This window comes from Eulemur rufifrons, chromosome 7 (genome assembly GCF_041146395.1).
Source record: "Eulemur rufifrons isolate Redbay chromosome 7, OSU_ERuf_1, whole genome shotgun sequence".
Classification (NCBI taxonomy): domain Eukaryota; kingdom Metazoa; phylum Chordata; class Mammalia; order Primates; family Lemuridae; genus Eulemur; species Eulemur rufifrons.
The window spans coordinates 256063437-256077608 of NC_090989.1; the positions used below are offsets into that span (position 1 = coordinate 256063437).

The 14172-nt window shown below is 45.7% G+C and overlaps 1 protein-coding gene across 1 annotated transcript in view; it reads left to right on the top strand.

The window, feature by feature from the left end:
- The window catches only part of COL15A1 (collagen type XV alpha 1 chain), a 174209-nt gene that overhangs the window by 69427 nt on the left and 90610 nt on the right, over positions 1–14172 (top strand). The window contains exon 7 of the mRNA XM_069472141.1: positions 47–132. Coding sequence (XP_069328242.1) covers positions 47–132 — 86 coding nt within the window. The remainder of the gene's footprint in view (positions 1–46; positions 133–14172) is intronic.

Sequence of the window (14172 nt, forward strand, 5' to 3'; positions counted from 1 at the left end):
ACCCTCCCGCCCGCCTCACCTTCTCTCCCTCGGCCACTTCTTGCAGGACGAACGGGCAGCACTGGTGCCTGATGTTGCTGCTCTCGGTCTCCGCGATCTTCTCCGTCGTCACCCAGATTCGCGCCGCGACAGGTAAGAGACCGGTCCGGAGAGTGGCACCGGCTCCCTCCGCGCCTTGGGGAAGTTGGTTTTGGCTCCGGGCGCGACTGCGGTGCGCGCCTCATTCCTGGACATAAAAGGGAGTCCTCGCCACTTCGTGCGCACTGGCGGTCCTGCTGGCAGCTTCCTCCGGGCAGTGCAGAGGCTATAGCCGTGAATGGGATCCCTGGGCAGCCGGGGCGGGTGGAGCGCTGTCTAGGCACCGGAGGTGTTTGAACTGGGCTCGGTCCCTCCAAACTTGGGCAGAGAGGGACTTTGGAAGCACAGTGACAGCGCCAGCGACAACTGCCTCAGCGCACCTTGGGTCCGCGCTCAGGTCGTGCGCGCTGGCTAGCTTCTGTTAAAGGCAGATCTGGAACCCTCTCCGCACACAGGTGCGAAGCATGACCACCAGCAGTCACACCTGGCGCTCTTGCCGCGCACGAAATAACGGAACAGAATTGCTCTGATGCGTAACTTAGCTCTGAGTTACCGCTTCTATCATGGGCACTGGCTCATGGGCGATGGAAAGAGCTGTGGGCTGGGAGCCAGGGGATCTGGTCCTTTCTGTTCCCTGGACCTCAGTTTCTCCAGCAGGACTCAGGAGATTGGATGAATAGTGAAGTCTGAGTTAAAACAGGTCTCTGTTAAGGTCAGGCTGTCTGGGTTTGAATTGCGGCTTGGCTGGGTGATGAATTTCAGCTCTCCGTGCCTCAGTTTCCTTACCTGAAAAGGGGAATAATTAGACCAACTTCCCTCCTAGGGATGCTGTGAAGATGAAAGAAGAGATTAGAAATAATGTGCTTCCCACACTCCTGGCACATATTAGGCACAAAGTAAGTGATAGAAGTTACTGCTCGATTCTTGCAATAATAACTGTGTTGGAAAGGAATGCAGGCATTTTTAGAACACTGAGGTTGAGAGAGGCTTAGGGAGTGGCCAGTGCAAAAGCCAGGACTTGAACCCAAGCCTCTAGGTTCCCGTCCCTGCTCAGCTTCTTTTCTCAAGCAGCTTTGCAGAACTGTGCTTTCCAGACAGTAGCTTCTGACCCGTTTTGGATTTAGGGGATCAGTACATGGCTTCAATTTAATAAGGGAGTGGGAGGACTAGGAAATACCCTTTGGTATTCCTACCCCTAAGCAGGGATTCAGAAGGTGGCCTTGGTTAACTCTTTGTTTGCCTGAAGAAGCCCAGAACCACCCAGACCATTGTATCCTTGGGAGCAAGACCCAAATGTCATGATAGTTTTTCCTGCCAGAGTGTCCGGCCTGACATTTCTTGCAGATCAAAGGGCAGCTGGAGCATAGTTTTGGCCTCTCAGCACCATGGCCCATGTCAGAACATTGCAATTTTGCATGTGATATAGGACACTGCTAACTCAGCCGCAGAGGGCAGCTTTGGGTTCCGTGGCCTTTTGTGAACTTTGCTGAAACTTCCAATTTCCTAAAAAGAAAGGAGGTCTGGGGAAAGAAACTGGTTTTCTTTCTCCTCATGCATATGTAGCCTGGATCCCTCGATGTCAGGTCAGGGCTGTGTTCTCACACAGGGGAAGTCCTGTTGTCGTCCATAACATGAAAAGGGAGGGCCAGGAGGCCCTGAGGAGCTGAGAAGGGCCCAGGGAGGGTCGTTTGCACCTGATGGGTATTCGGTGCCCCTTTGGGAATAGGAAGAGAATTCTTAGAAATGTGAACTATTCTTCTGCAAACCAAATTTTTAGTGCAGTTTAATATGGCTAGTACTTATAAAACGTTCCATATGTTTAGGTGGAGTGTGAATGTGTTCACTTTCATTCATCCAGTCCTTACAATCACTCTAGGAGGTGGGGACTGAGGACTGTTACTGTCTCTGTTTTTCAGATGAGGAAACAGAAGTCATAAGCCTTCTAAGTGGCTAGGGTAGGATTTGAACCAGATAGTCTGACTCCAGAGTCCTTACTCTTAGCCACTCTAGTATGCAGTTAGAGGAGCTTCAAAGGTAGAGGAGGCTTTATGGGCCCCAGTCTCCAATGAGCCCCATAATCTGAATGTCACAATCATGAGTCCATTGTGCAGTCTACAAAGTACTTACTCTCCACCAAGTCACTGGATCCACCAACCAGCAGTGCTAGAAAGTAAGTTGGGCTCCATCTTACAGAAGGAAAGATTCTTTCTCAAGGCCACACAGTTGCAACTGGATAGATCTAAGATAGCCCTCCCACGTCTGTGAACCCCAAGACTGGCACAGTTTCTCCTATGCGGCCACTGCTCAACTGGCTGTCAAAAACAATTGCCAAAACTTTATAGCACTAATATGAACCAGCAGTGTTCTAAGTGCTTTGTGTGAAGGAACTCATTCAATCTTCACGGCAAACCCATTTTTTACTCCCTTTTACAGATGAGGATACTGAGGTGTAGTCATTTGCCCAAGGGTGTGCAGCTTTCAGTGACAGAAGCAAAATATGAACACAGAGGGTCTGACTCCAGAATCTGTGCTCTTAACCGCGATGCTATATGTTCAGTTAGGGTGGCTTCTGAAAGCATGTATGCAAGTGGAATATTATGAGCTTAAAATGCATTTTTTCAACAGTTTGGCAGTTTCTTAAAAAGTGAAACATACACTTACCCTACAACCTAGCAATTCCCAGATGTCTACTTAAGCAAAAGGAAAGCATATGTCCACCCCCAAATTCATATACGAATGTTCATAGCAGCATTATTCCATAATGGCCCCAAATGGTAACAAACTGGTCCATCAGCTGATGAATAGACAAAGAAAATGTGGTATATCCATTCAATGGAATACTACTCAGCCATGAAAAGGAATGAACTGCTGATAAATGCTACAACAACATGAATAAACCTTAAAACTATTAAACTAAGTGAAAGAAGCCAGACATAAAAACCACATATTGTAAGAGTCCATTTATATTAAATTTCTAAAAAGGCAAAACAACAGAGACAAAACAGATTGGGAGTTGCCTGGGCCAGGAATAGAAGCAGGGATTGACTGCAAATACGCATGAGGGAACTTTCTGGAGAATGTCCTAAAACTGGATTGTGGTGGTGGTTGTACAGCTCTATAAATTTACTGAAACTCATGTAACTGTACATTTAGAATGGGTGAATTTTACAGAATGCAAACTATACCTCAATAAAGCTGTTTATAAAAACACAAAAATGCATTTTTCCCAGAGCGTCTAGGCTCCAGGTCTGGTGAGGCTTCCAGGTGGGGTTCCCAGCCAACCAGGTATAGAGCTGACACACAGCTCATGACTCACAAGCTGCTGGCCTCATAGTGCACTGTTTCTCTGGGAAAATAGGTCCTGAGTTCCACCTCCACCTCCAGGCCTCCAGCTCTATTCTCCCTACCACCCCTGAATGCCATTGTGGGCCCAGGGTGAGGCTCCCCAGGCATGGGAAGAACATAGGTGTATGGTAGTTTGCAGATAGTGGATCTGTTAAAAAGTGCATCTTTGTAAGCTTTCTGGTATCCTACTCCCGCCACCAAAAAAAAAAAAAAAAAAAAAAATTTCAAGCCCTGGGAAACCTGGGTTCCATCACTGACTTCCTCTGTGAACTTAGATGAGCTACTTTTCCCACTCTGAGTCTCATTTATCCCCATCTTAAAATGGGGTGGTGGTAAGATACACTCATCTCTCTAAGTCCTTCTAATTTAAAATGCTGGGAAACAAAACATCATTTATCTAGTTTGAGTTTTAATTGTTCTACATAGTTTAGTGCAACAGATACAGGCTGAGTACTGACTCTGTACCGGCCCTCATGCTGGCAGGGTGCAGGAAGGGTTTGGGCATAGGCCTGCCCTGAGGGGCTCGTAGTCCACAGGCAGAAAGACAGCGTCAGAGACAAATGTAACGCAGTTTTTCCTGGAGCTCTTCTCATCTAACGTCCAGCATGTCTCGTGTGTAGCCAACCCCATCCTCCTACACTGTCCTGTTTAAAGAGATCATTGTCAGTAGGTTGTCACCCACGTGGCTTCTTGTGCCCCTAATGGGTCAGGGCTGAGCGGGAGGACAGGATCAACTCTTCCTTTCCCTGTAAAGTTCCCGTGTCATTGGATACCCAACACTTTAGAAGGTAAGGGGGCTATTGTCAGGGCACGGATGGTGGTGTCACAAGTAATTTGTTCTTGCTAATACAGTGCTGATAGGTGCAAATTATTTACTTTTCTTTATACTGTTTTATTGTGAAATATAACATCCATTCAGAAAAGTACATTCTAAAGTGACAGCCCAAAGATTTATCACAGAATAAACATCCATGTAAGGTCATTAAGGTAAGAAAATTGGATAGAAGCTCTCCTGTGCCCTTTGGCTGTGATTTTCTCTTCTTCCTCTCAGAGGTAGCCATTACCTTGACATTAATAGTCATCACTTTCTTGCTTTTTAAAAATATCTCTTCTTTCTCAGGGTATGTCCCCAAGTTCTGAAGTTCTGTTTTACTTTATTTTGAATTTTTTACATGCAGCAAACATTCTTTGGTGTCGGATTTTTTTCACTGAATATTACATTTTTGAGATTTATTCATGCCGTTGTATGTGGTTGTAGTTCATTTCCATTGCTGTATAATGTTCCATTGTGTTACTATACCATGTATTATTTATCCATTTTTTTCCTGACAACATTTGGGTCATTTCCATTTTTGGTTATTATAATAACATGGCTTTGAACATTCTTGTACATGCCTCTCAATGCCCATGTGCATGAATTTCTACTGGTTCTCTACCTGGGTGTGGAGTGCTGAATCACAGAGTGTGCATACCCGCCAATTAAGTAGACAATGCCAGCATGTCTTCCAAAGGGTTGTCGGGATACACATGGCCACCATGAAAAGAGAGTCCCTGTTTCTTCACTTCCTCATAAGCACTTGGTCTTGTCACTGAGCTTAATTTCAGCATTTCTAATGGGTATATATTAGAATCATACTGTAGCCCTAATTTACATTTTTCTGATTATTAATTAAGTTAATCACCTTTTTATATGTTTATTGACCATTTAGATATCTGTATTTACTTTTTGTTGAGGTGAAATTCACATAACATTAGCCATTTTAAAGTGTATAATTCAGTGGCATTTAGTATATTCACAATATACTAAATGCAATCAACACCTCTATCAAGTTCCAAAACATTTTCATTACCCCAAAAGAAAACTCCATACTCATTAGACAGTCACTCCCTGTGTCCCCCTTTTCCCAGCCCCAGACAACCACTAAACTACCTCTGTCTCTACAGACTTGCCTATTCTGGATATTTCATGTAAATGGAATCACACAATATGTGACCTCTTGTGTCTGTCTTCTTTCACTTAGCTTAAAGTTTTTAAGGTTCTTCCATGTTATATTATGAATTAGCACTTCATTCCTTTTTATGACTGAATAAGATTCCATTGTACATGTATACCACATTGTGTTTTTCCAGTCATCTGTTGATGGACATTTGAGTTGTTTGTACCTTTTGGTTATTGTGAATAACGCTGCTATGAACAGTGGTGTACAAGTTTGGGTACTTGTTTTCGCTTCTTTTGGATATATGTATACCTAAGAGTACAATTTCTGGGTCATATGGTAATTCTATGTTTTAGTTATGAGGAAGCCCTAACCTGTTTTCCACAGTGGCTGCCCCATTTTACATCCCCACCAGCAATGTATGAGGGTTCTAATTTTTCCACATCATTGCCAACACTTGTTATTTTCAGTCTTTTTGATTATAGCCATCTTAATGAGTATGAAGTGGTATCTCATTGTGGTTTTGATTTGCATTTCTCTAATGACTAATGACATTGAGCACCTTTTCAAGTGCTAGTTGGCCACTTGCATATCATCTTTGAAGAAATCCTGATTAATTGAAAACATATAAATCAGAGAAGTTCAGGATTTTCCTCCAGTCATGTCACTCCTGCTCCCTGGCTGTCTAACATGCTTTTCTGAGTGAGAGAGACGTGGGTAAGGGTCACACCTGAGGTTTTGCACCATTGGCCTTTGGTCTCCATTTCCCAAAGGACAATTGTCTGGAGTTGGCCACTTGAACTTTGGCTAAATTTTGTCATTGTTATAAGCAATGCTTCTGGGAACATCTTTAGACAAATGCCCTTTGTTTTTTGTGGGTTTTTTTAATTTTTATTATTTCCTTTGGCTTTATTCTCCTAAATGGACTCATCTGCCAAAGAACAGAACTAGTCAGATAGTTCTTATGTATTTAGATGGATCTTTCTTAGCAACAGATTGAATCATGATACTTCCTAGTTTAATTGCCCTAGCTGGGTTCCTAGTGTACCTGGGATGGAGTTACCCTCCTTGTTGTGGAGGACCCTGCCTCCCCTTCAGCTACACTGAGTCCATGTTGACTTGGGCTTACACTGAACCCCTGGAAGGTTTCTGAATGAGACATGTAATGTCCCACATCTGTGTCTTTGCACAGATCAGTCCTATTTTAAAAATGCCTTTCCCCTAGTCTCCCGGGCAACCCCCCATTCATCCTTTAAGATTCTGCTCTGGGAATCTCTCCCCTCCCAGGTACACTGGGTGTCTCTCAGCCACAGAGTTTCTAAGACTGTGCCGTGACCACTGATTACTCAGCTGCCTCCCCTACTCTATGGGGGACGTTCTGTGAGGCAGGGATGTCCAACTCTGAATCCCAGAACAGGGATCCCAGGCATGGGGCCTGGCACAAAGCGGGCACTCAGCAAACTTTTTCAATGAATCAAAGAAGTAATGAATGGTTTGGTGTAGCCTGTGGTCTAATGCGCCAATTTACCATGTCCTCTGTGGTGTGTAAGTCATCCGGATTCTTCCACGGCTCTGCCAACTGTAGGTGACCGTGACTGAGTAACTAGGGAACATTATGGGGCTTTCAGTTTTCTTTAATAACTTAATAACTAGGCTGGAATTTATACTAATGTTACTTTACTCTTTGTCTTTTTTATTACATAACTATATAAACAATTTATCTTCTAGCCTATCTCTACTAATTTCTGATAGCCTCATTTTGTCAAAAGCTGTGCATTTATCTTTTCTCTTCTAGCTAAATATATGAATTTATTTTCCAGTTTTCTTTTAATGTCTATAGCTTGTTCCATTTAAAATGGGCCATAGATTAAGGTATAATCTACAGTCAGTTCTTTCCCAAAATGGCACCCAGGATTGCCCAAAGAACTAATAAAATGTGAGCTATTGCTCTGTTGTCGTGTTGCCCATCATTGTTATATGATATGTTATCACATATAATTTTTTCTTTTAATGATATAAATTTATTTATGAAATCTCTATACCGCTGGTCACTTTCTTGTGCTTGTGTGTGTGTGTGTGTTGTTTTAAATCTACATAGTTTTGGTGATTGTTGCTTCGTGATATGTTTTGAAGTCTGGTGAGATAAGTCGCCTCTGCCTCCTTCATGAAGCCACAAATTCAGATGACTGGATATTAGGAGAATACTAGTGGTGGTGGGTAGGTGAGGGTTATGAAAAGGAGATAATGTTACCATAAGACTCAGTTTAAGCCATCAATGTCCAGTGAGGAGAATGGATATGCAATTCACGTTTTAAACTCAGAGCATCAGATTGTGTGGCCTGAGTTTCTGCCACCAACACAGCCAGGGGAGCTGACATGGTGTCAGAGGGGTTGGAAGGAACCAGGTTTGCTGACTGATCAGCTTCCTCTGCTCCACCCCAACTACAAAGAGAAAAAGAAGAACCCGGGAGAGGATCAGACCTCTTCCTGGGCAACACTTAATGAGGGAGACATGGGACCCAGGTCACCTAATCAGTGTCCACTCCTCATGGCCATCAGAACTCAACTCAACTCAGCTCAACTCAACTCAACTCAACTCAATTCAACCCAACCCAACCCCATTCAACTCCACCCAACCTAATCCAATCCAACACAATTTAACCCAACCCAACCCAAACCAACCTAATCCAATCCAATCCAGTTCACATTTATTATATGTCATCGGTGACTTAAAGGATTGGACATGGCAGAAAACTGTTCTGAGGGCCTTGGTGTCTCTTTCAAGCAACCAGAACCCCTAACATCAGGTATTAGGAAGCCCCTTCCTGGGTTTGGGGAGCTTGGCTGACGTCCGGCTTGCAGGGAGCAGCCTGACCTTAGGCCTCTGTAGGAGTTGCCCTTCCCATTACTGTAGGACTCATATGGGGCCCAGCTTAAAAGTCACCTCCCCCCACCTAGGAGGTGTTTTGTGACTAGCTTTCTTCCAAAGAGAACTTCTGTTGAAGTCTCCAGAACAGTCTGCCTGTTCTGTGTTAGGGCTACTCTTACAGATGTCTGCCTTCCTCCCACATTTCCTGGCTGCCTGCTCTCTCTGAGGCTCTCTGGAGTGGGTGGCAGGGTAGCTAAAGAGCTGCGCTGGACACAGTGCCCTCCCTAGAGGGACCCATAGTCTAGTAGGAGAGACGGGAATGCAGCAGCTGGCTTGAGTGCTCAGGAGCTTGTCTTGAGTGTCCTGACATGGTGCAAGCAAGCATCTGTGCTACCAAAGCAGGGACATCCATTTCCACCAGGAGATGGGGGAGGCAGAGGGATATAAGCAGACTTGGAAAGAGATTTATTTTTTTAATAACATTTAAAAATTTTGGTAATAAAAATAATGCATATTAATAAAAATCTAGGGCAAAAAATTTTAGAAGGATTGCATATTGTCTCATGACTCAGAGATAAAGCCTGCTAACATTTGAGCGGGTATGTTTCAAGTTGATTTTCCACCCTAAATGTGCACAATGACCTGTGAATAGATCATTCTGTACATTGTATTTTGTTGATTGCTTTTTTTCCCTCTTAATAATCATCTAGATTCTTTCTGTGGACCACTAATTATTCTTCTCTAATACTCTTTGTAATTCCAATAGTATTTCATGATATGGCTGTCCCATAATTAACCCAGTCCCCTTCTAGGCCTTTAGGCTGTTTCTGAGTGTTCACTGTTATAAACACTATTGTGATGACCATAGTCTTGAGCTCTGTATTTGACTATTTCTGCAATTGTTTCCCAGCACAAAACAATTTCCTAAAACCAATTGTTGGGCCTAGTGCATACCCATTTTTAAGGCTTTATTGCGTTCTTCAGAAAGGCAGTAGTCATGTATACTCCCCACAGTGTGTGAGAATGCCAAGCTCACCCTGCCTTTGTCCACTGCTGCTGTGTCTCTAATCCGAAAGGAGAAAACAGCAACAGGTAAAGGGACAGTGCCCGCATTCCTTCTCCATGTTGTGGCCTCAGTCGAATGAGCTGGGGGTTCCTGCATCCCTCCCTCTCCTCCATCCATCTGTTTCCCACGTGCCTGTGGTAAGGGCGAGAAGAGAAGAGGGTTTTTCAGGAGATTAGAATGTGAGAGTTCAGGTCACAGGGCCTTGGTGGTTCTCAGCCCTGGGGCACCTTAGAATCACGCTGGGGACTCCAGGGCAGCCCGATGCGCAGTCCTCTGGCTCTTCAGGGATTCTTCATTCACCTGAGGCAACAGTGGGTTTTAAACGCTCCTGGCTGGATTCTAAGTGCAGCCAGGACTGAGAGCAACCAGTGCAATCCAACGCCCCCCTCTCAAAGGTGGTGATCCTGAGTCCCAAGGAGGGAAAGAGCCTGTCCACGGTGGAAACACAGGCGGCAGGGCTGGCACCCCAGAGAGAGGTTTAGGAGGTACACCTGTGACCTCTGGGACCCGGGGCCCTGGTTCAGATCTCAGCTCTGCTGCTTCCCCCTGAGCGACCTGGGTAGTTACCTCTCTTATCCTTGTCCTCCTTGTCTGTGAATTGGGAAAATAATGCCTTCTGTACGGATTCATGAGATCAACATTGGGCCTGTCACTGGTGACCAGTTCAGAGTCTCATTACTTCCCCGCTCCCACATCACTGTGGGTTCCTTGAGGGCAGGAACCCTGCTTTATTTATCCATGTTTCCCCAGCGTCTGACATGGCACCAAACGGACACAATGAGCATTTGAATACGTTAATGAATGAATCATTCAAAGCCTGGGACTGTGGGGATCTTAGTGAAAACCCAGCATTATGAACACTCGACCAGAGCAAAGTCTATGTGTGCCTCTAGCCCCCGGGAAGACCACCCTGCAACCACCCACCGCACAGGGTGGTGGGGCCGGAGCAGGGGTGAGAGCGGGCGCTGCCTATAGCAGATACGTCGAGGATAGAATATGTTTCGTGAAAGAAAAATTAACGTATGTTTTTCTGGCGCTGGAAAGTTATAACCATTCCATCCAGTAGAACAGAGGTGAGAGAGCCCAGCTGATGACAAACTGAACCTAAGTTCATGCAGTTTCGCCAGTGTCACATACAGAACTTCTGAAATTGGCTCATCCAGCTGCATCTCCCCTCCAGCCACACAGGCTGAGGGGCTGGCTGGTCCTCACTTTATTTTTCAGCTCAGAGAGGGAAAGTGACTGACCCAAGGTCACAGTGCAAGTTGGCAGGAGAGCCAGGTCTACAGCCAGGTATCCTGATTCCCCGGCCAGTGCCCTGGTGCTTCACATGGACCCGAGAAAACACCAAGAATATGACCTGTGCTAATTATACAGTGCTTTCTATGTGCCAGACATGGTTTTAAGTTTTCTTAATATATGTATATATACACGCACACATATACACACGTATAAGTTTTCTATATGTAAATTTTATATGTTTATATATGTGTGTGTATTTAATATATTAAATTCTCACAACAGCCCTGTGAAATGAAGAAGTCCAAATACAATTTGAAAGCAGCACACAGGTCTGTCTCTGGCTCCCATCCTCTCCACCCTACAACCCATTCCCCACATTGCAACCATAGTAATCTTCTAGCTTCTTGCTACTCAGACGTGGTCCATGGGCCAGCAGCATCAGCATCTCCCAGGAACTTCGTAGAAATGCAGAATGTCTGGCCTCACCCCCAGACCCAGTAAATCAGAATCTGCATTTTAACAAGGTCCCTGGTGATTTGCATGTACAGGAACATTTGAGCAGCATTCTAAAACCACCTCTGATTGGGTCGCTTGGAACCTGCTTGGAACCCTTTCTTGTCTTCCCACGATAACCATCTGTGGTAGGCAGAGTAAGGGCCCTCCAAAGAGCCCACATTCTAGCCCTTGTTTCTGTGACTCCAATAGGTTACATGGCAAAGGGAAGTTAATGAAGTTGAAGATGAATTAAGGATGATAATCAGCTGACCTTAAAAGAGGGAGAGTATTCCAGATTATCTGCTTGGCCCCAATGTAATCACAAGGATCCTTAAAAGTGACAGAGGGAGGCAGAAGAGGTCAGGGTGATGCGACATGAGAAGGACTTGGCCAGCCTTCTCTGCTGGCTTTGAGGATGGAGGAAGGGGCCACAAGCCAGGGAATGCAGGCAACCTCTGGAAGCTGGAAAATTTCCCTTAAAGCTTCCAGAAAAATAATGCAGTCTATTGATATGCTATTTTTTATCCCAGTAAGAGCTGTGTTGGCCTTTTAACCTCCAGAACTGTAAGGTAGTAAATTTGTGTTGATGTGAGCCACTGAGTTTGTGGTGATTTGTTGCAGCAGCAATAGAAGACGAATACAGCACTCTGCTCCTTAGTGTGGCATTTGAGGCCCTCTGAAGTCCCACCAAGTGCTGTCTTGGCCTTATCTCCCAGAATATCGCGCCCCACACCCTGATCTCAGACTAACAGAGCCTCCAGAGTGGCTGGAGTGTGGGGGGACACTCTGAGGGCCCAGACTGGGGCCATTCCCTGTACCGCCAGCACCCAGCCCTGTGCCTGGCCCCTGGCATGTACTTGGGCAATGCCTGCTGAAGAAATAACCCAGTGGAACCCTGCTGCATTCAGGTCACCACCAGCCACAGAGGGGTCCCCAATATGCTGGAGGCAACTGTGGCGGCAGAGAGGGGCACGGTGGAGCCTCCCCCAGAGCTCAGATTTGACAAGCTCTTGCTTTTCTTCCATCCTGGGAAAATCTCTGTACCTCTCTGGGCCTCAGTTTCCCCATCTTGGAAATGAAGGGGTTGGACCAGGCAAACCCTAAAAGCACTGTTAGTATGAACATTCCAGGATATTTGAGTTCAGTTTGGCCAAACTTTGTGGCAGTTGAGGGCAGTGATTCAACTCAGCCCTGTTCATCTCACGGCTGAGCACATTCTTCACTGACATCCCATTCATGAGTCGGGACACAAAACTACCCAACAACTGTGTGTATTTGGTACAAAACAGGGACTACAGCTGCTTGCTTCCCCTGTCTGGTTAAAATGCCAAATTACTCACTCTCCCACAGAAGGAGAAAGGGAAGGCGGAGGGAAGAAACCATTTCTCACTGCAGAGTTTTTCCATGTGACACATTTTCTAATTTTATTTCAGGTTTAACTGTCTACAGTAGATGGCTCCATTTCAGAGCTTTCCCCTCCCCTTTTAGGATATGAGCTTCCAGTTTAAGGAATGGAATGGTTTTGTTTGTTTAATATTTGCAAGTGCAGGCTGATATCAGATTGCATCTGAATGTCTTCATTTTCTCTGCTGGGGAAGTTCTCTAAGATGCACAACATTGGTTTCGTGGTTAGGATGTCTCGGTTCCAGGCCTGGCCATGGGAGCTTGGCCAAGTCACTCCCATTCTCCGGACTCAGACAGTTAATCTGCAAAGTGAGGAAAAGGCTGGCTCACCACGGAGACGATGTGGCTGGATTGGAAGAAGTGGCTGCTGGGGTTCATTTCTAAGAGTGGTTCTGTTTGTGATGGTGTTGGAATCATATGCATCTAAGTTTATATCTGCCATTGGCTTTTGTAATCCCTGCACTGTTGCTCTAGTTGGGATGGCTGAGAATTTTTTAGCACCTGGAAAGAGTACTGTAGCTTTGTTTTAAGGCAATTAATTCTGACCCTGTAATGTCTGTTGTGTGCAATGTCTCCCTCTGTCCCCTTGCCCCACTGCGTTCAGGCCTGTGTCATGTCTCTCTGATGGACTGCTGCAGCAGCTCCCTGGCCATCTCCCTGTCCCCTAGCACAGCTTCTCACTGCAATCAAGTGGCTCATCTAAAACACAGGTCACATCATGGCACATCCCCCCATGCTTCCCATTAAATTCCACACTCCTTGGGCTGGAGTTCAAGGCCTCTTCTCCTCTCATAGCTATGCCTGTGCCCCGGCTCCACTATGCCGAACTGCTCGCTGGTCTCTGAGTTTATGATGCATGTTCCCATCTCCACCTCTGCTTGTGCTGTCTATTGAAATGCTCTCCCTGCCCTAGTGAAATCCCCCTTCCCCTTCCTCCTTTGTAAACTTGCCCCTCACCCTTGCCACTGTGCTCCCTGGGCTGGCAGCATGCATGTTTCACCATCAGAAATGCAAGGTCCCAGGTTCCGCCCCAGACTTGCAGCAGCAGAATCTGCACTTTCACCAGGCCCCAGTGATGTGCGTGGCGCTGAAGTGCACTGTAGCCTGGTGGGGCAGTGCTGGGGCTGTGGAGTCAGGTGGAGCTGGTCTGGTTCCAGGCTCTGCACATACTCACTGGTGACTTTGGACTATTTACTGTAATACTCCTCTTGAAACCTCTGTTTTCTCATCTGTAGAGTGGGAATAATAATGGTACCTATCTCAGACTTCTTGTGATGAGTAAATGAGAGAATGCCCTCAAGTTCTTGGCACAGTGCCTGGTGCATGGTAAGCCTTCAATAACGAGTGGTGGCCAGTCACAAGGTTCCATGTCAGTGCTAACTGATGTCCTCCCTAAACCCTCCTATGGCCTCTCTTAGCGTTGCTTATACCCAGTTCATTCCATCAAGGGTCAGAATTCATTTGTGAGTCCATCTCACCGAGGACAGGGAGGGCCAGGACAATGTCATTCATCTTTGGAGGTTAGAATCATTGACCTTCCAGTGGAGGGAGATAAACAACCATAACTTGGGTGGGAAAGGTGACGCATAGCTAACCAAGGACTTTACAAGTGTGGATGGGTGCGATAGGATCGATTCCAAAGTTTCTGGTCTTGGGAGAAACGGTGATTCTGCCTGTCCTAGCCTGGTGGGTTTTTCATTCATCCATTTGTTCACTCACTTTTACTTACTATTTAT